This window comes from Episyrphus balteatus, chromosome 3, assembly GCF_945859705.1.
Source record: "Episyrphus balteatus chromosome 3, idEpiBalt1.1, whole genome shotgun sequence".
Taxonomy (NCBI): domain Eukaryota; kingdom Metazoa; phylum Arthropoda; class Insecta; order Diptera; family Syrphidae; genus Episyrphus; species Episyrphus balteatus.
Genome location: NC_079136.1, coordinates 62,938,475 through 62,960,781, shown reverse-complemented (window position 1 = coordinate 62,960,781; position 22,307 = coordinate 62,938,475). Strand labels below are relative to the sequence as shown.

Here is a 22,307-nt window from a genome sequence, read left to right as displayed (position 1 = left end):
CATATTTTTGCTAAATGTTCGGCGTCAGTACATTAAAAAAATTTAATTAATTAAATTATTCTTATAACAAAACAATGATCTGAAAAATGTTTAACAATATACATAAATAATAAAATATTTATATAACAAATATTTAAACAAAAGAATTTCGTTATTTGTTTTTAATGTTAATACACTTGTAATTTGTATTCATTTTTGGAAGAGTAACTAGAATAATACAAAGTTAAAACTATACTACACTACAATCTACTACTGCGCTTAGCGTTGGTAGTTAAATTTATTGATGATTTTGAGATTTCCTGTACTCGTAGATGCTTTTGTTAAAATTAAAGATTTCACACAATTTACTGAAGCCTGGGTGCCAGCAAGTAAGTTGATACAATTTAGTTAACTCGATACAATCAAGCAGTGGCTTCCCCTTATTTGGTCCCTTCGATTGTCCTCGACTGCATTGTCATATTTAGCAGCAAACAATCTTGAAATTGACTTTTGAAAAAAAAAAACAAAAATTACTGGACAACTAACAGTTAAGGAATGACACCGAAAGAGTATACGGTAGCGGTACGTGTAATTGTATGAGTAAAGTTCTACTTCTGAACGTTTACATTTTTTGCTTTCTCCCTTCTCATATGCTTCAGTGTACCAAATTTCATGACTTTGTCAAGAAATGGTAGTGCAATGCACCAAAGGCACCACTGTGCTTCAATCTGTGCGTCTGTGGTTCTACTGTACGAGTACGTGGATGTTCTTGAAATTTGGTACAAATAATTTTTAAGTAATTTAGGCCTTTTTTTGTAAATTTTTTTGAATAAAGGAGAATGGGCATTTTGGACGTTCGGCGGCCATCAATGAAATTGGTATCAAATAAAAGAACTATAACTTAGGAATAACTTTTACTATGGAAGTTTTGCTGCAAAGCACTAAGAATGTAAGGTATTCCAATATTCGTAGTGTTAATGCATTGTGCAATGCGAAAAGGACAAAGTGAAAAATATATTGGTTTTGAACATAAAATATGATGCTCTGTCATTTTCCCTGAGCCTGAAGACATAATCTTGAATATCCGACCAATAGAACTCTTAATATAAGCTTTTTAAACCAACATTATCGAAACTTTTTTTGAGAGTTTTCATGTAATTCAAACTAACAAAATATTGAACAAAAAACTCGAAAGTGTAGTTTTAAAAATGTTATATTTTGGTCTCTATTTGGCTGATATTAAAGGTTAAAGTCTTCATGCTCAGGAAAAATGACAAAGCATCAGCATTTTGCAATTAAAATACACTTTTAAGTTGAGAAAATCCATAAAAAGCGTTAAATGCAAAAATTCATTTTAACCATTTGTTAGGCACATCACGTCACAGGGAGAAAACTTTTGCACAATACTTTTATGACTTAACTGCATCAATAAATGACAAAATCATTTTTGGCCACGCAACGTCCGCGTTCGATACAAATTTGCCCATTCTCCTTTGAATAAAACACTACGAGTGAGTTTTTGTTATTTTTGCAAGGCTTAGTTATTTAAAAGAATTTTAAGAACTGTTAAAAAACCGTTAAGAAATTTTCATTCAAAACTTAAATTTTTTTTTTATTTTACTTTATATTTAATTTTGTGTATATATACAATACAATTACAAGCAAGCCAGTTTATGGGCAAATTTTGATTCCATTCGAATGAAAATATTTCGGAGTCAGCTATGGTCACCATGAATAAAAATTTCCCAGGAAAGAAAATGATCATGAAATTTCATTCGAAATTTATTGATATGTAGATAGATAGACAATTGATTTATTTTTCAATTCAATTCAATTTTATTAAAAATCTTATAAGCAAGACTTGTATTATAGCTGTCTGGTATTGGTATCGACAGTTAATCTTCAGAGAAATTTTTGTCATTTTAACAATTTTGTGCCCTGAACAAAAAAATTCAGAGGGAACTTCACGATCGCAAAATAGATTCTGAGGGGAAAAAATATTCCGAGGGAAACAAAATTCACGATACTAGAATAGAATATTTGGAAAATGTGTAAGGACTTTTCTGATAGGACATCTTTGTTTCTTCCATATCTTTCTTTCTCCCATACATTATTTTCTCATTATAGGAGTTATAACTACCGAAAAGATTTTTCAATTATTTTTTTTAAGAGTGAAACGTTTAGACATCGACGCACTTCTTAAAGCACTTTTTAGAATATTTGCTCTATTTAGATAAAACAAAATGTCCACTGCTGCGGTCGATGATGTAGCTAATGCAGCCGTAACCACTATCAAATAAGAGTCCTCTAACTTCTACAAACTTAGCTTTTGAAACATTTTAAGCACATTGCTGCTCTTGTTCAAAATTAAAAAAAAAAAAAAAAACAACATTTTTCTCTATAAGATAATAATAAATAATTTTTTATTTACAAAATAAACATACATACACACAATTTTTCTACATATATTTTTTTAATTATTTTTTTCTTAATTTACTAAGATTATCTCGTGCAGTCTTTGATTTCGGATCTAATTTAATGGCAGTTAAATAGCTCTTTGTAGCTAAATCAACATTTCCCCATCGATGATAGAGAACTCCAAAATTGCTATGATACAATGCATTCATCGGTTCAGCTTGTATCACACGTTTATACAACTCTTCAGCTTCCACATAATTTTTCATCTTCCCCAGCACATTAGCTCTAATAAACATTATTGATGTTTCATTAGGAAGATATCTCATTGCCTGATTGGATAATCGCAAAGCATCATCAAATAGTTGCTGATTGTCTAAAAGCGTTAAAATATTTGCCCATGCTTTAGGCTGATAAGGATTCAATGCTACTGACTCTTGCCAGTGTTTGATTGCTTCTGAGAATTCATGAATTTCTAAAAATAAATTGCCCATGTTATAATAACACACTGGATAGTGTTTACGATATTTCAGAGCATTTCGATAACTCTGTAATGCTTCCGAGTGTTTCTTTCTCGTTGCTTGAACAATTCCCAAATTCATCCAAGCAGCTGGAAATTCCTCGAGTACTTCAAGTGATTGCTTAATATAGTATTCTGCAGTTTGATAGTCACCAATTTCTCTATATAAATTACCCAAATTCATCAATGCCGCTTCATAGTTTCCATACAGATCGATTGCTTTGTGATAATGATAAAATGCTTTTTTCTTTTCTCCTTTATCAGTTGCTAGACGAGCAATGTTATAATGAACTTTTGCATTATTCGGACACACTGTGAGAGCTGACGAGAATAAAAGCTCTTCTGTCATCCATTCAGTGGATCTTTCACGAGTCCGAAGTGTAAGGAGATATATCACAGATAAAAATGCAAAGAAAAATAATTTCTTATGTTCGGATATCTTTGCTGCCAGATTTTGAAATGAACAAGCAACTACAAGACAAAATCCAATCGAAGGTACATATAAGACTCTCTCAGCTATGACAAAACCAACTTTAATAACTCCACATGCTGGCAGAAATGGAATAATCAAAAATCCAAGTCCAATTATCAATGTTCTTGATTTTGTTTGGAGTATTTTGACAATAATCAAATACATAAGTACAATTCCAGAGAAACGAATATCCTGTGGAGTAGTAACAAGTTCTACAGAACCCAAAGCCCAATCAAAACTCAGCCAAATGGGACAAATAAGAATCCAACAGTTGAGAGAGTAGAGAAAATTCTGAGAGAGAATTCTTGTTAAGAGATCTTCGTTGGCTGCAATTGGATTGTCCATTGCATTGAATTTGGGACTTTCAAAATTCTGAATCCATAAACGAAGGTACAAAAGTAGAGAAGTTATCAAAGCAAAGATAACATAGATTTTACGAATGATATTACTCCAAGTTAGGTCTTCCTTTTTTGCTCTTTTGACGAGGTCATAGAATACACAAGTTGGGAGAATAGTTATAGCGCTTTCCTTACACAGCAGACCAACTGCTGAGATGACAACTATTCCTAGACATTTCATTCTATTCAATGAACAATTATCATCAATTGAGTCTATTAAAATAATCGATATTAAGAAGCAAAAGCAGAAAAGCAATTCTGCTCTTCCAACAATTCCACACACGGCTTCTGTGTGAATTGGATGCACAGCAAATAAAAGTGCTCCTATAAATGCAGTTGTCTTATTCCTAGTTATTCTATAAAACAAATACAAAACTAGAAGACAATTCAAGAAATGCATTATCAAATTGATTGTTTTCATATGATAACTCCTTAATTGAAGAATACTATATTCAAAATGGAATAGAAGAGTTGTCAGTGGACGGTAGGATTTGTGACTTTCGGTGTCTGTTAGATTAGCACCCCAGAAATCATGATTGAGTAGTGAGTGCAATGATATAGGTGATTTTGTAACATCTTTGTTTTTAACTATGGCCACTGTATCGTCGAAAACAAATGTTCCAGGAAGGGAATGATAGTATGAGATGATGGTAAAAATTAAAATCACCATGGAGGAAGTTTTTAAATTGCAATCCATTTTGAAGATGGAATTTTTATTTTAATAATTTGGGTGGATTTTTTAATTTTACAAAATATAAAAGGTAAACATAAATAAATTATTATGAAAAAGTTCCAGGGTAAACAAAATTTTTGGAATTTTTCAGGTTTGGACGAAAAAATTTTGACGGTTAAATGTCAGTTTGTGGTACTGTTGGATTAGAATTTTGTTAATGTCGAATTCATTAGGCGCGTCCCACAAAGAAAAAATCTCTGAGGAATCAATAGCTGTTTTTTTTGTTGAAAATTGCTATCCGTACCCGCAGTTGGCGTTTATATGCATTAGCCTGGTACGCTGTTCGCGCTAAATTTTAGCTGAGATAAAATTCCCATACAAGTTATCGATAACTTGTATGGGATCCATTTTATCTCGGCTAAAAATTTTCGATAATTTGTATGGGAGCTAAAATTTAGCGCGAGCAGCGTACCAGGCTATTGCAAGAACAACACGCTGCTGCCGATAAGAATAGAAGCTTAACCAACCTGCGGATAGCCCAAGTAACAATTTTGCTTGCATAAGCCTGGTACGCTGCTCGCGCTAAATTTTAGCTCCCATACAAATTATCGAAAATTTTTAGCCGAGATAAAATGGATCCCATACAAGTTATCGATAACTTGTATGGGAATTTTATCTCAGCTAAAATTTAGCGCGAGCAGCGTACCAGGCTATAAGCCTGGTACGCTGCTCGCGCTAAATTTTAGCTCCCATACAAATTATCGAAAATTTTTAGCCGAGATAAAATGGATCCCATACAAGTTATCGATAACTTGTATGGGAATTTTATCTCAGCTAAATTTTAGCGCGAGCAGCGTACCAGGCTATAGGGTGCATTTTTTTCTATTCGACAAGCTATAATTTGTATACGTTTAGTTTAAAGCCTGGTACGATGCTCGCGCTAAATTTTAGCTGAGATAAAATTCCCATACAAGTTATCGATAACTTGTATGGGATCCATTTTATCTCGGCTAAAAATTTTCGATAATTTGAATGGGAGCTAAAATTTAGCGCGAGCAGCGTACCAGGCTTAAGGCTTAAGCCTGGTACGCAGCTCACGCTAAATTTTAGCTCCCATACAAATTATCGAAAAATTTTATCAGAGCTAAAATGGATCCCATACAAATTATCGATAACTTGTATGGGAATTTTATCTCGGCTAAAATTTAGCGCGAAAAAAAAGAAGGTCTCCTTAAGTGCCCGGCTACACAGTGATTTTTCAATTTGTTGTGCACAATCACGTTCCACTTTTACATTTTCTAGGAACAAACGTCAAAAAGAGGAAAAATTTAGCAATGGAACTGTACTACCCTCAGAAAATTCAGTTCCCTTCGTGAGCATCTTCTTCACTCCTCATCCTTCTTGCCTACAAACTCACTGCTTAGGAGATTGAAAAATCACCGTGTAGCCAGGCACTAAGGCTATCTAATCTAGAAGTGTTTAGAAGAAGCCTTGTAAATATCAGTTAAAGAAGACCTTTATAAGACCTGTTTGAACCGTTCTAAAAGAAGCCTTGTATTTTCAAGTGACAGAAGGCGTGCATAAGACCTGTTTCAAGAGGTTCTTGTAAGTATGCAAAGTTTTTATCTTGCAGATATGCAATGTTTGTAACGCACAGGAAAAAAACATTGCATTTCAATGTGAGGTTTCAATTAGCTCCCTATTTTCCACTCATCTTTAACATTCGAGCATGGTCTACTGGTAAGGTACTGGCTTGGTATGCAGAGGTACGTGGGATCAATTCCTGGCCGGGCCATGTTAAAATAAAAAATGTGTTCTTTTTCAATTAAAATAATATTCTCATCATTTCAGAACAACAGAAAAAGCAGTGGTATTTATAAAAACGGAGAAAAAACAAAATAGAAAAAAAGCTAAATAAATAAAATAAAATAAAAAGTAGAAAATGCAAAATAGAAAAAATCAAAAGAAAACAAAAATAATGAAATAAAATTCAAGTAATTCTTTTTTTGTATGCATAAATTCAACATCTTATATAGTCCGGTTTGTGCATTAGATAAACCCTCTGCAGGAAAACCTCCGTAAGGCCATTACTAAGCTGTTTGTCACAAGCTATTAGCTTGTGGATTACCTGTGAAGGAAAGTCCTATGCAATTTCGGTAAAATGCGCCAAAATGATTTGTATAAGACCTGTCCTTCTTCTAATGCAAGCCACAAAAAAAAGAGCTATTGACATATTATACATGGACTGCTAGTCGTATGAATTTGATGGTTCCACGGAATCACACCGCGATGCTAGCGAATAAATAGCAACAGCTGTCACTAGAAATTTTGTTTGTATTGAAAACAAAAATGTTTGTTTTGGAGCAGCACTATTGTGGCATGGACTTAAACATTTTCTCTAAAAAATGCAAAATCAAACAAAACTATTGAAACGTCAAACTAGCTGTCGTTCGTGTTGACGTTTTGTCAAAAATATTTGTTTTCATTTTTGATGATAACTTTTCTTTGCTTTTTACAAAAAAGAAAATTAAAATAAAATCATGTCGGAAGAAATTGTTTTTGATTGCTTACATTCAGAAATTGTTAATTATTGCTTACTGGATAATAAAGTAAATTATATTTTCTCAAATAAACCCAAATCCTATCCTTTTATACTGTTAAGTTATCGTTATTAGGAAAATGATTTCTCCACCCTCGAATATATTGGCTATTCCACTGGCTATCGTCTAATCGAACGACTTACCAGAGAATGGCCCCGTTTCAAAGATGAATTGGAAACAATGAAATTCATTTGTACAGATTTTTGGACATTAATTTACAAAAAACAAGTTGATAATCTACGAACAAATCATCAAGGTGTTTATGTGTTACAAGACAAAGCTTTTCGTTTCCTCACACGGATCTCACCAGGTACAAAGCAGCTGGAACATGCACCAAAGGTAAAATCATAAAAAACAATTGGCAAGAGTACGATAACTAAGGTAGTGAAAAATAGCAACGGAATTTTGTAGAACAGTCAAATACAAGCATTTTTTTCTTTGTGAGGGAGGGGTCTATCTCCCCCCATTTAGGAGGGAGGGGCAATTTTCAAAAAAAAAACTAAAAATGATTAAAATAAAAAATATTTAAAAACAATGGCGCAAAATTTAAAACGATTAAGTAAATTGCTAAAGCCAAAAAGCAGACTGATTTTTCACTTAAATGGCTTGCGCAATTTACTAAATTGTTTAAAATGTTGTGCTAATGGCAACACTTACAACTTTAAAAGATATCTTTTCAAATTCAGAATTTTACACTTATGTCGAATTCCTTTCAATTGAAAAATCGAATTTTCGGCGATCTCGAAGCGAATTTTTTCTGAAAATCATGTTCCATAGAAAAAAAAAATCGCCTCAAACGAAGCAGAATTCGAATTTTTTTTAATCCTTCTTTTTTGAGAGATTTACACGGATTTGCACACACACTTGGAACATTTGACATTTCTCAAACGTCAAGCTGAAAGTTTTCTTCGTGTTGTTTGTTTATTTGAGAACATCAACTTCAAATAAACTAGACCGAGAGCCGGGAGCAGATTTCTTGCGTGAGAAGTAACCGATTCATATGAATGTCAGAGGTAGCGTGGGTCATGGTGATGACGAATACCTTAGTCTGCCTGCATTTATTTGGGCCGTTGTCAAGAAAAAGCGCATCAAAAGTACCATTTTTCTGAAAATCGATTTAGTGAGGGTAACCACTTAAAATTTATTGATAACCAACGCCACATACTCACTGATAACAAATATACCAATGGCAGACATTTTAAGTGTGGCCAAAGCCCCGGCAGACTGTCCCGAAAATGCGTTTTTTTTTGCGTTTTTAGACTTTGGGGTAACCACCTAAAATTAATCGCATCCTGTAGCGGTGGACTCCCTGATAACAAAAATACCCATGGCAGACATTTTGAGTGTGGCCAAACCCTCGGCAGACGGTTTTGAAAATGCAGTTTTTCTGAAAATTGATTTATTTAGGGTAACCACTTGAAATTAGTCGCAGCCTGTAGCGGTGGTCTCCCTGATAACAAAAATACCCATGGCAGACATTTTGAGTGTGGCCAAACCCTCGGCAGACGGTTTTGAAAATGCAGTTTTTCTGAAAATTGATTTATTTAGGGTAACCACTTAAAACTAGTCGCATCCTGTAGCGGTGGACTCCCTGATGACAAAAATACCCATGGCAGACATTTTGAGTGTGGCCAAACCCCCGGCAGACGCTCCCGAAAATGCAGTTTTTCTGAAAATTTATTTATTTTACTTTTTCACATAACTCGCGTATTATTGGACCTAGCAGAAACAATTGTATAGCAATCTTAAAGATAATTGAATTTCCTACAGAATATGTTAAATACGTTTTTTCGATTAAACCTTCGGTTTAAGAGTTAGGGTGGTTTTTTTGAAGCAAGTCAAAGGGTGATTTTCTTATTTTCGTCATATCTCTTTTATTTGAGCTTTTTTAAAAATTAATTTGAAGTAAAAGTTGTAGATCTTTTTATTAACTTCATTTATTACATTAACGGTTTTTCGATTTGACAGACCGTTTTCGATCTGTAGGAAAAAAACTTCAAAAAGTTTGCAATTTTTTATATAGGAAAAAGGTTCTACATAGTACAGGGTAATTTGCAATAAATGTAACAAAAAACCTAGGCGTGTAGGTTGCACTCAGGCAAGAAAAAAATTGTATAGTTTTAGGCGGGGAGGGGTAAAAAGATTACAATTTTTTATATAGGAAAAAGCTATATAAAAAAATGCAAACTTTTTGAAGTTTTTTTCCTACAGATCGAAAACGGTCTGTCAAATCGAAAAACCGTTAATGTAATAAATGAAGGTAATAAAAAGATCTACAACTTTTACTTCAAATTAATTTTTAAAAAAGCTCAAATAAAAGAGATATGACGAAAATAAGAAAATCACCCTTTGACTTGCTTCAAAAAAACCACCCTAACTCTTAAACCGAAGGTTTAATCGAAAAAACGTATTTAACATATTCTGTAGGAAATTCAATTATCTTTAAGATTGCTATACAATTGTTTCTGCTAGGTCCAATAATACGCGAGTTATGTGAAAAAGTAAAATAAATAAATTTTCAGAAAAACTGCATTTTCGGGAGCGTCTGCCGGGGGTTTGGCCACACTCAAAATGTCTGCCATGGGTATTTTTGTCATCAGGGAGTCCACCGCTACAGGATGCGACTAGTTTTAAGTGGTTACCCTAAATAAATCAATTTTCAGAAAAACTGCATTTTCAAAACCGTCTGCCGAGGGTTTGGCCACACTCAAAATGTCTGCCATGGGTATTTTTGTTATCAGGGAGACCACCGCTACAGGCTGCGACTAATTTCAAGTGGTTACCCTAAATAAATCAATTTTCAGAAAAACTGCATTTTCAAAACCGTCTGCCGAGGGTTTGGCCACACTCAAAATGTCTGCCATGGGTATTTTTGTTATCAGGGAGTCCACCGCTACAGGATGCGATTAATTTTAGGTGGTTACCCCAAAGTCTAAAAACGCAAAAAAAAACGCATTTTCGGGACAGTCTGCCGGGGCTTTGGCCACACTTAAAATGTCTGCCATTGGTATATTTGTTATCAGTGAGTATGTGGCGTTGGTTATCAATAAATTTTAAGTGGTTACCCTCACTAAATCGATTTTCAGAAAAATGGTACTTTTGATGCGCTTTTTCTTGACAACGGCCCAAATAAATGCAGGCAGACTAAGGTATTCGTCATCACCATGACCCACGCTACCTCTGACATTCATATGAATCGGTTACCTCTCACGCAAGAAATCTGCTCCTGGCTCTTAGACTAAACAGAAAATTTTAATTAAATATCGTATTTTTATTGCGGAAAAATATGAAATAAATAAAAAAAAAAACAATGTGCGATCAAAATATATTTTTTCCTGGCATAGTTCTTGTGAAAAAGTCAAATTACTGTGACTTTTCTTCTCGTAATTATCGTCAGAAAAATTTTTCTCTGTAAAACCACAGCATACGGCCAAAATAATAACCTTCTACTTCATCTTCACTCAGATCTTAATAATAACTGCAATTTCCCTTTGATTCTGATTAAAATAAATCTATATTACCGAAGAAAATAAACAAAATTATTAATCAAAGGAATCTCTGGTTTTATTTTGCAGAAATTGTTTTGGTTTCAGCTTGACGTTTGTGTAAAAATTGTTGTCAAATGACACACATACAATCGCGAAAAGAATTCGATCTGTTTTCATGTTCCTTTTTAACACCAAAAATTCGATTTTTTTGAGGCGATTCAAAAAATTGAAAGGAATTCGACATTAATTTTAAATTTCAAATCAAGGAATAGTTTTTGAAATAATCGAATTCAAAGTCAAAAAGCCTTATTGCGATTTGCAACTATCAATCGATAATAAATTTCGATATCTTATTACTTAATTAAGATAAGTTTTGAAGGCAGAGAATGGTCCTAACCGTTATTAAATGAATTCTAAATACAAAATTCCATTAAATAGTTGACCAGTTTTCCTATAAATTAGGTTTAAAAATCCCAAACTATCGATTGATATATGTAAATCACAATAAGGCTGAAAAATAGTGAAAAAAGCTTTAAAAAACACATCGTCGCTTTAACGGCATAGTGGCATAAGTCGGAATTTGCTAATTTTCAGGAGAGACATTTAAAAAACGATTTTCGTTGTCAATAAAAAACAAAACTCAAAAGTTATATACATACACTGAAAAATTGCATTTTTTTTGCTATGATATACTAACTTTTATAAAAAACGCAATATTAAAAAAAAAAAAATTGTTTGGAGTGCCGTTTTTCGAAAAAATAGAACTATTTTTGAAATAGTTTTTTTCTGATGCTATGAAAAAAGTGCCGTTTATTATTATTAAAAGACAAAACTAAAAATATAAAAATATTATATCATTTTAACTCAATTTTATTTATTTAATAACGAAAAAGATACAAAAAAATGCACTTATTCTCGCTTATACAAAAAACTCAGTTACAGAAACGGACTTAGTTTACCGAAAAATTTAATTTAAACGAAAAAAAAAGCCGAAATGATGAAAAAATCTTACCGGTTGCTCTTTTATTTGACATTTTATTAGTTTTTCCGTTTTATTCGAAAACACAAAACCAATCCTATCGACGATAACAGCATAACTATAGAAATGCCATTAATATATACAAAATTACAGGGATTTTTGTGAAAATTAACAGCAGCACTTTTTCACAACTTGGGAACTAGAAGAAGTAGGAAAGCGCTTATTACACAGAAAAATTGAGTTTTTTTTAATCAGTTCTGTGCTCTAAACTCAAAATGACAAATTTCGACTTATGCCACTTTGCCTTGAAAGCGACGACATTGAATACTATTTTTGTTAAGACTGAACTTGAATACAAAATTGATTGATGAAGTAAACTGCGTCAATTGATTTCTGATCAAACAATGAAACCCATATGTTTATATGCCTTAAAGTTTTTGAGAAAATTGAAAAAAACATGAAAACTACTTTTTTATCAGATTTTTAATTTTTTAACTTTTTTCGATAAATTTGGCATTACAGTGCCACCATTAAAAATGTCTTTAATATTTTATACATTTAGGCCGTGTGTGAATTGCGTTAAATAGTTAACACTGTGTAAAATTGTTGACACTATTGAGGTGAATAAAAAATTTCCAGCTGTTAAAAATTTATTGGGCTCTGGGACCTGGGTTAAATTTGAGTTAATTTTTTTTTGCAGATGGTTTTGTTTTGTTTTTTTTTTTATTAAAAAGGAGTATCATGGCAGAAAAAATTTTAAACGATAATCCATAGAGCTGAAATTTTTTTTATTTACCTCAATAGTGTCAAAAATTTTACACGGTGTTAACTATTTAACGCAATTCACACACGGCCTTACTCTATGTATGGTAAGTACTTTGTGTATCTCCAGGAAAAACACTAGATACCTCGCATGGCAGAAGCCAATGTCAATAGATTTTATTATCTAAAAAGTACCTTGCCAGCTTCGCGGGTTCTCAGAATTTTAACTTTATTTTTTGGATCCTCTGTCCCGCTCACGCAACTTCGTTTCTCCGCTCAGGGTATGTAAAGTCGTCAAGCAGGCACCAATGTCAACAGTGTTTAAATTAAATTTTGCCTGGTCCCGTTCACCAGAAAAGGAACTAAACCCCCTTTAACGATAACATTGGTAAAACACGTGCAATACAATTTCTTCTTAAAAAAGTAGTTTTCGTATTTTTCAATAAACTATGTACATATGTATGTACGTATTTTTCTCAAAAACTAGACGGCATAATGGTTTTCAACGTTTGATAAGAAATCAATTTAGGCAGTTTATTTTATTAGAACATTTTGTATTGAAATGCACAATCCTTACAAAAATTGTATTTAATGTAATTTTTTTAACTTCTTTTCCCAAATTTTGACTTTGAAATCGATTATTTCAAAAAGTATTGATTGAAATAACTTGATTTAAAAATTAAAATAAAGTGTGAAATTCTGGCTTTTGATAAAGGTATCATTCACACTGTAAGTGTTGCCGTCATTTTTAAATATTTTTTTTAATTTTGAGTCATTTTTTAGAAAATTACCCCTCTCTTCTAAACGCGAGGAGATAGACCCCACTCCCATAGTAAAAAATGCTTGTATTTGACTCTTCTACAAAAATTCATTATTAATTTTCACCGCCTTAGTTATCGTACTATCCCCAAACAATTCAACAAGTTCTGAATTAAATAGTTTTTTTTTTATTGAATTTCAGTTTGTTGCCTTCACCTGCGGGTTAGTGCGAGGTGCCTTGGCTAATTTAGGAATCAACAGTACAGTCACTGCTGAAGTGCAATCAATTCCTTCTTGTAAATTCCATGTTCAAGTTAAATTAAATTAAGAAAAAAAAAAAAAAAAAAAGTACGAATGTTATTTTCACTACTGTTGCAATAAATTACAGACACAAAATGAGACGAATGACCTTGAGTAAAATATTCTGAATATCTCATTCAGTTATGATTTAGTATAGAATGAAATTATATCATCTTTGGATATGTTAAAGTACTTTAGCATCTTCCATCCTGAATCGCAGAAATCAGCCTTAAGTGGAGGCGGATCTGTGTGTATTCCAACTCCTGGAGCAGGTCCAATAATTATCACAACTGATCCTTTATAAAGCCTAAGATAATCGTGGAAAGCTTTTCCATTGTTAAAATAGCAAAAGACCATTCCAAAATCCCAATCTTTTGTATCACAGCATTCTTGCAGAAAACATGGGTCCATATGGACGTCATTAATGAAATTCAATTTTATGTAACTAATCGGTGAGTAGCTACTTTCCCACCATGAACGGTCTACTTCAAGGCCATACACTGCCGCACCTTTAGACGGGAAATATATATTTTTAATACACTTCCACTTATCACTTTACCCTTACCTATGCTTTCTTTAATAATCCATTCAAGTAATCCAGTTCCACAACCGACACTCAATAGTTTTCCAATTCCCAATTCATGTAGGGTGGATTTTATTATCTGTAAAGCTTCTCCTGTTGGCCATGTCCAAAGATATTTACTCTTCTTATCCAAAGGCAAAGTTTCACTCAATTTGAGAACTCCCTCCCAATCCTTTTCGTCTGTTAGAACACGCAGTTGCTCTTCAAATGAATCTTTGAACATTGTTTCGCTTCTAGTGGCATAGCCATTTGGCAAACAAAAATTCACCTACCGTTTGCGATTAAGCAATTACGATAAAACCATATGGATTGTTGCCAAAAGATATTTCTCGTTCAGGTTCTCTGATAAAAAATAAAATATTCTTCTTCTGGTGTCCCTTATGTTAGGTGTGTTTTGATGATGATGATTTTGTGTGTTTGGGGCGATTGGGGCGCGTGTTATTAAAAATTTCTATAAATAAATTATTCAAAAGCAATATTTGGAGAATGTTGCGAAGGTAGATTTGTTTATTTATTTTTTTTTTTTTTGTTCAGATGTTAAATTTAATTGGTATGATGCAAATGGCTGATTTAAATTTAGACTTTTTTTTAGAGTGTTTCAAGTTCAAGGGTGATAGAGATCAGGTTTTGTATTTCCTGTTGTTGATCTTGAAATCAATTCATAAAGAATGCTTCCTCAGAAATAAATGCAGTTTACAGAAATTGGGATTCTATTAATAATTTTTTTTACAAAAATGTTGGAATATGCAATTCGACGTCAATTTCGACGACATACGCTCTCCGAAGGGTAGGAGATAATATGAGATTTTGATTGTTTTGTTCCCAGCGTACAATCTGCGTATGGGTCGTTATATTCAAAAGTGATACATGTATACATACATTTTGCATTGTTTTATAAAAAATATCAATTAAAAAAAAAAAAAATTTTTAAATATCAATTTATTCAACCTTAAAAATAATTTAACGAATTTTCGTTCAAATGTAAAAATGGGCTAGCTAATAGCATCTTCTGGTAATGTTAAAAAAGCCTTTTTTCTTTAAGCACGCTGTATTGAATTTTCATTCAACTGGGATTTTTTTTTTCGTTGGGATAAGAACAGAATAAACAGGTAGTTCCTTTGTGTATAAAGTTTGAATATAGCTTTTCTAACTTATGTCGAATTTCTTTCAATTTTTTGAATCGCCTAAAAAAAAATCGAATTTTTGGTGTTAAAAAGGAACATGAAAACAGACCGAATTCTTTTTGCGATTGTATGTGTGTCATTTGACAACAATTTTTACACAAACGTCAAGCTGAAACCATAACAATTTCTGCAAAATAAAACCAGAGATTCCTTTGATCAATAATTTTGTTTATTTTCTTCGGTAATATAGATTTATTTTAATCAGAATCAAAGGGAAATTGCAGTTATTATTAAGATCTGAGTGAAGATGAAGTAGAAGGTTATTATTTTGGCCGTATGCTGTGGTTTTACAGAGAAAAATTTTTTTGACGATAATTACGAGAAGAAAAGTCACAGTAATTTGACTTTTTCACAAGAACTATGCCAGGAAAAAATATATTTTGATCGCACATTGTTTTTTTTTTTTATTTATTTCATATTTTTCCGCAATAAAAATACGACATTCAATTAAAATTTTATCTTTTTTTGAAGTTGGTGTTCTCAAATAAACAAACAACACGAAGAAAACTTTCAGCTTGACGTTTGAGAAATGTCAAATGTTCCAAGTGTGTGTGCAAATCCGTGTAAATCTCTCAAAAAAGAAGGATTAAAAAAAATTCGAATTCTGCTTCGTTTGAGGCGATTTTTTTTTTCTATGGAACATGATTTTCAGAAAAAATTCGCTTCGAGATCGCCGAAAATTCGATTTTTCAATTGAAAGGAATTCGACATTAGTCTAGGTTGGACGGGAGCATATTTTAACCGTGATCATCAGTTGAAACTATGCATTGTTATTAACAACTAATATTTGCCTCTAGAAAAATATTCTTTTAAAATGTTCAATCCACACTCAGTAATAACTACTTTCTAATCTCGGAAGCCTTCTGTTCTGAGGTAGAATATGTCATAGCTGCTCTAAATTGACTGAGAAGTAAGGGTTCGAATATTCTGTGTTGCAAGTTAAGCTGAGGGACTGTCTGCCATATCGTTAAGTTCCTAGTGGTAAGGAGTTCTATTAATTCATAGGACTCTTGTCTCGCTGCATGAGCCTATCTATTTTTGTTTTCTAGAACTTTCTTATTAATTGCTGATGATAGTCTTGCGAAAGATTAAGATAGATACGATTAGGTAAAAGTCTTCAGTGTCTAATGATAAAAAGTTGCCGACGTCAAATGTCCTTACAATATTTTTTTTTTTCATTTTGGTAATAAGCTTATCCCGGATAAGCTTATTTAATATAGTCTTGTTTCTTCCTTGGAGCACTCGGATATATTCGATATTGACAAAATGCCATATTATTTATCGTCAATTAGTCAGTAGGAAACTTTAGAATCTAAATACTTGAGTTGCGGTAATACGTTTCGTAAGTTATTAAAGCTCTGTAGCAATGAATAGTCAGAATGAAAGTTCGCTTCTCGAAAAGTATCGACGTATCAATGCATGCCTTGCGTTAATTAAGACATAGTCGATTTGGTTGATGGTTTTATCTTCTGGAAGTGGTCAAGTTCCTATCTGAATCTTTTACCTGGTGCTTCTTATCACCGTTTTAATCGATTAGTTGGAAGGCGTAATCCATGTATACAAACTGAGCACAATTTATTCAAATCGGTCTTCATATACGGTTTTCATATACGTCTTAATATACGTGAATCTGTGAAATTGATTCATGAATTTTTTTTCTTAGTTTTCACCCTCGTCAAAGTGTTAAATTTGAATAAGGATTTGTGTGCTGACTGATGTTTAAAAAATAATAGTTATATTTAGTGAATGGTTTTAATAGCGAAAATGTCATAGAGCAGCTCGATGGGAGAGTTAAAGTATTCTTATGTGGATTTTTCTTAATTAGATGGCAAAGTAAGTAAAAACAAAGGGTTATGAGCAGCATTGCAGAAGTATTTCTCTAAAAAAAAGTACAAGAAGCAGCCTAGGATCAAAAATCAAAGTTGAGGTCTTTTTTATCGACATAACAGTTCAGAGAAAAGGTTATAATTACTTTACTAAAACTATAATGTCTTTTCCAAAATTTATAAATAAGTAAAATATTTTTTTATTTAAAACTTATCCTACCTTTTAAAAAAATATAGATCAATCGAATTGAATTTGGTAATTGTGTTTGAAATTCTTCCGCCAGTGAGTTTCAGAGAAATTCGATTGTTGTCCATTGCAAATTACAGTTGATTCCTGTACAAGTTGTTTCGTTTGTTCATTAACTGTATTTGTAGTTTCTTCAACATTGCTATTAGTATCATTGTCCTGGGTGCTATCTTCGTCATAAAGAATTTTTCTATAAATCTCATGTGGATCGTATGCTTTTTTCAATTTTTTATGTATCGTAACTATTGGATGAGTTACGGCAGCAGGTGTTTGTTGTTCGACTGCCTTGGGTTTCGATTGGTTTTCATCGATAATTGTTACAGGTTTAACATTTCCAATGCATCTGATAACAGAACTATTTACAATAATTTTAGGTATATAATTAAGATTGCCCGAGTCTGTAGTTAGGAGTGATGTTTCGTCTGGAACGTTTTTGGAAACAACTTTCTCATTGTCAGAACTCTCATTTTCTGAAGACTCATATTCTTCAGTGACTTCTTCCATACAAGTTTTGTCTTCATTTGGATGCATGTTTCGAATGTGCCGAAGAATGTTATCCTTTCGAATGCTTGATGTGTCACAAAGAGTACACTTATACTTTGATTTAACTGAAAAATCAAAAAATAGTAAGAATATTGATTTTGATGTTCCATAACACTCACCATTGTGAATTCTACTATGCCTCATCAAAGATTTCTTATCAATAAAATATCTAGGGCATTTGGAACAACTGTGTTCTTTTTGACCAGAATGACTTATTGAGTGGGTCTTTAAGGATGAATTTCTGTTGAATACTTTTCCACAGATTTCACATTTGAATTTTTTGGCTCCTAACAAATTATAAAAATATATATTTTTGTAAAGCATTAGAAGTTATTTATTTAAGTTTAGAATAAGCTATGACTTAAAAACTAACTTAGTCTAAATAAACCTATTTTTTTTAGATTTATTTTTTGGTTCTTGTTATAGGTTTTTCCTTTAGGTTGTATTAATACCTGGCCCTAAGACCCACATAAAAGTTCCTTAACGGAAACAAAACAAACTAAAAACCTTAATTTAGAGAAAACTTTTTCGGTTATGACTAGAGTCTAAAAAGTCTTTTCTTTTGATGTCTCATTCGATGGATTTGGACAAGATTTTTTAAAATTCCGTTTTTTAAGACAAGGGTTACCCCTTGGATAATTTACGAAACTCTTAAAAAACAAATTTGTAATATTTTTTAACTGAATGCATTGCATATGCCTGTTCAATGTGATCTCATATCTGCAAACCAAAACTTTTTCGGGACTTTGATCCGAAAATATCTGCTTCTGAATGAAAAAAAAAAATATTCCTAAAAAAAAAAATCTCTGTCTAAAAAAACGGACTTTTAGAAAATTTTGGTGAAAACTCCAAATCTATCGAATGAGACATCAAAAGAAAGGACTTTTTAGACTCTATTCATAACTAAAAACCAAAAGTTCGTAGGAATTCAGGTTTTCCTTTCCTCTTTAGGAAAAGAGGAAAGGATGTAAAAGGCGATACCGATGCACATTAATTTTAAATTTCTAAACATTAAAATGGGAGGGAAAAACTGAGGCGGGTAATGCATTCCACATTCTAGTAGTACAGCTTAAGAGAAAATCTCTGTATCTGATGGTACGCCCGAAATTGGGCTCAAGTGTAAAGTTATGGGCATTCCTTGAAGTACGAGTATTACGGTTGAATTGCTATTTCATTAGAACATTAAAAAAAATAATAATTATAAAATAAGGAGTGGCATGATACATGCGTTTTGCGTTTGGTTTAATTGTTAGTTTGTCGTTTAGTATATTGTCCTGTTCTTGTCTGTAAGATTTGTAAATTTCAAATTCTTCTGTCGTCGCGTCAAGAATTCTGCCTTTCCTGCATATATGTAATGTTTGTAAGTTAGTTTCAATGTCTGTGTAGTTATGGTTGTGTTCTATTAAATGTAATGCATACATATATGTAGATCTGGTGTTTTTTTTGGGTTTGTATTCTTCAAATCTTTCTTCAAAGGTTCTACCCGTTTGTCCAATGTAAAATTTGTTGCAATCATTGCATTTTAATTTACAGACTCCGGAGTAGAATTTTGTTTCTTATGTTTATGTTTAGTTTTTTAAATTGATTTGTTAATATTTGTGGTACTATGTTAGTATATGCTATTGATGTGTATTTTGGATTTTCTATTGTTATTGTGTTTGCAATTTTGTTGTTGTTTATTTTCTTTTTCTTTTTATTTATTAATTTGTCTATTGTTGTTGTTTTGTATCCATTATTGTAAGCTATACATTTGATTATGTTTATTTCATTATAAAAATCAGTTTTGTCCATTGGAATGTTAAATGCTCTATTTATAAAAGCATTAAATGCTGTATTTTGAATTCTGTCCAAATAACTCAAGTGGGTCTTAGGAGCACCTGCCCAGATATGGGAATTATACTCGAGCTTTGGACGAATGTATGCTTTATAAATTGTAGCCAGATCAGAAGGGGTGAAATATTTCTTACATCTTCGGAGGAAACCTAAGCATTTCGCAGAGTTTTGGCTACATCGAATATATGCTCATTACACATGAGGTGGTTTGTAATGGACATACCTAGCATCGAAAGCTGATCAATTTCCTCGATGCAAGAACCACTCATTGATAGTGGCAAAGGGGGAAGGTTTCGTTTTAACGATAGTAAGCAGCATTGTGTTTTATAAGAATTAAATTCTGCGCTGTTTATTATTCCCCATTGGACAATGCATTCGAGATCAGAATTTAATGAGCTTATCATATTTTTCCGTTGGAGTTTCGAAAAAACGAATATGAAAAGCTGAGGGTATTATCATCAGCGAAACAATAATTTAATCGATTAGAAGTTTCAGAGAGCAGATCATTAATGAAAATGAGGAAGAGAGTCGGAGACAAAACAAAGCCCTGGGGCACACCAGCTTTTATATTGTGAGTTTCAGTATGAATCTCCCTAATGCAGCTTGAATTGAACGGTTCCAAAGGTAATTTTTAATCCAGCGAAAAAGAGATTCATCAATACCGAATGCAAGCATTTTCGATAAGAGAGCTTGATGCCAAACTCTATCAAATGCCTTTGAAATATCAAGCGCAATAATCTTACTTTCTCCAAAACGATTCGAGATAAACCATCAAATCTCCAGTGGACCAATTGCTAACAAAGCCATACTGCCGGTCATTAAGAAGCTTCCGTTCTTCAAGATATTTCTTAAGCTGGAAATTAATCAGCGTTTGCATGACCTTGGAAAGAAGGGACGTAAGTGTAATAGGACGATAGTGAGGAAGATTCGCCGTTTTTAGGGACAGGCTGGACAAATGCTGTTTTCCATCCACTCCACACGGAACGAGACCTATAGGGTAGGACAGATGAAAAAGCTTACGCAGTGGTTTTGCCAGCGTAGAAGAACATCTCTTCAGAACTATGGGAGGGATACTATCTTGGCCAGCGGATTTGTGTATGTCAAAATCTTTACGAACTCTTGCCACTGCACGAGTGCGAAAAAAGATAAGTCCCATAAAACTATTTACTCGCTCAAGTGAGGGTTGAATAATGACACATTTTGGGAACGATGAATTGACAGCAAACTGCTTGATAAGAAGGTTAGCTTTATCAAGAGAACTAACAAAAGTAGTGTCATTATAGACGAGCGTTGCAACCGAAGATGTTGTTATTTTCAAAGTTTTTGAAAATGCTTGACAGTTTAGCTATCGGTCAATAGTTTACGATTTCATTTTTGAGACCTATTTTATAAATTGGGAAAATAAAGCTAGAAACACACACATTTTTTAGTTGATAAAATTAAAGATGCATTAAGGATCAGACACTAGGTCATTTTCTACGATGAATTTATACAATCACTTACCCATGTGAACAATTTGTTGATGCATTCGTAGCGATGTTTGAAGTGAGAACTTTTTATCGCAATCTTTACATTTAAAAGGCAAAATGTTTTGGTGTCTCTTCATGTGAGCATCCAATGCTTCTTTATTCCTTAACGTTACCCCACATTCGTTGCATCGCTCAGCAATTGCTTTATGAAGTTTTTCATGTTTTTTTAGAATTTGAATTTTAGGAAATTGCTTACTACAAACTGAGCATTCAAAAGACTGTTGCGAGTGTCCAGCTTTGTGATATTTTAGATGGGCAGATGTTGAAAAATACTAACGAGACATTTTGTGTCTTAAAAAAATCAATACAAACTAAAAGAATGTTCTTACCTTAGAGCATTCATCACACTTAAAAGGTTTATTTGATGAATTATTACAAAATAAATGATAATATTGTTGAGTTCGACTTTTGAAATGTTTATCACAGATTGTGCAATGGTAAATGGTTTTATTGTCTTCGCCTTGGGTTTTTACAATATGTGAAGGAATTGTTGATTTTTTAGTTTTAGATGCTTTTTGTAAAGGTTTTTCATTAGTTTTTAACAATTCATCATTACTATTTGTTTGTATTGCTTCATTTGAATGGATTGTAGTGTTTTGTTTGCATTTTTCGCAACCATTTACTTCGGAAATTAAACATTGACGACATTTTGAATGGCCACAATCTTCTGTTATCAGACGATTTTGATTATTAAGTGGCTTTTTACAAATAGGACAAATCATTAATTCAGTCATTTTTTAAAAGTTTTCAATATAAAAATAAATATAATAAAGTTTTTTAGGGACGAACAATAAAATTAGATGTGTTGTTTGTAAACAAAATATTAGACATTGTTTAGCAAGTGTATTTGGTTGGACGTGTTCGTTTTGTGGAAATATAATAAAGTTATCGATATTTTCTATTGAGTATCGATATTTAACCCACCACTAGAAAAAAAGTCACTTTATTAGTGATGCGTTCTTTTACTCGACAATGTTAACTATTGTTAACAATAGTTAACTTTCATCGTTCCTAAATGAGAAAAAAGTTACAAAGTGTAACATCGTGACGTCACAACATCGTTCCTAAATCCAGTGTTGAAGTGTCAAATAGTTACATTTTGTTACTTTTTCCAACTCAGCTTCTGGACTTGAGTTTCAATGTTAATCTGTCAAACACAACTAAATGGGGAAGAGAGGGGATGATGTGAGAAGAGAATTTCTTGTTTGTTTCCATAT

The 22,307-nt window shown here is 32.6% G+C and overlaps 4 protein-coding genes across 6 annotated transcripts; 1 reads left to right on the top strand and 3 right to left on the bottom strand.

Annotated features, from left to right (window-relative positions):
- Positions 1–242: 242 nt before the first annotated feature.
- On the bottom strand, positions 243–21,927 carry LOC129915767 (gastrula zinc finger protein XlCGF46.1). Of its 3 annotated transcripts, none has more exons than XM_055995434.1 (5): positions 21,420–21,927; positions 21,065–21,362; positions 17,848–18,015; positions 17,159–17,793; positions 243–486 (listed from the first exon to the last, which is right to left on the bottom strand). In XM_055995434.1, the coding sequence occupies exons 1-4, from the start codon at positions 21,822–21,824 to the stop codon at positions 17,177–17,179; spliced, it is 1,488 nt and encodes a 495-aa protein (XP_055851409.1). In that variant the 5' UTR covers positions 21,825–21,927; the 3' UTR covers positions 243–486; positions 17,159–17,176. The 3 variants fall into 3 exon arrangements, with proteins under 3 accessions (XP_055851409.1, XP_055851410.1, XP_055851408.1); XM_055995435.1 differs by lacking the exon at positions 243–486 and adding an exon at positions 14,292–14,379; XM_055995433.1 differs by lacking the exon at positions 243–486 and adding an exon at positions 15,949–16,742.
- Positions 2,384–4,657, bottom strand: LOC129915763 (protein O-mannosyl-transferase TMTC4). The gene has a single exon (XM_055995429.1). The coding sequence runs from the start codon at positions 4,479–4,481 to the stop codon at positions 2,457–2,459; it is 2,025 nt and encodes a 674-aa protein (XP_055851404.1). The 5' UTR covers positions 4,482–4,657; the 3' UTR covers positions 2,384–2,456.
- On the top strand, positions 6,911–13,411 carry LOC129915776 (trafficking protein particle complex subunit 6b). Its single transcript, XM_055995452.1, has 3 exons — positions 6,911–7,066; positions 7,133–7,396; positions 13,248–13,411. Exons 1-3 carry the CDS (start codon positions 6,998–7,000, stop codon positions 13,371–13,373), a joined length of 459 nt encoding a protein of 152 aa, XP_055851427.1. The 5' UTR covers positions 6,911–6,997; the 3' UTR covers positions 13,374–13,411.
- On the bottom strand, positions 13,454–14,275 carry LOC129915774 (uncharacterized). Its single transcript, XM_055995450.1, has 2 exons — positions 13,911–14,275; positions 13,454–13,854 (listed from the first exon to the last, which is right to left on the bottom strand). Exons 1-2 carry the CDS (start codon positions 14,149–14,151, stop codon positions 13,487–13,489), a joined length of 609 nt encoding a protein of 202 aa, XP_055851425.1. The 5' UTR covers positions 14,152–14,275; the 3' UTR covers positions 13,454–13,486.
- Positions 21,928–22,307: the final 380 nt, after the last annotated feature.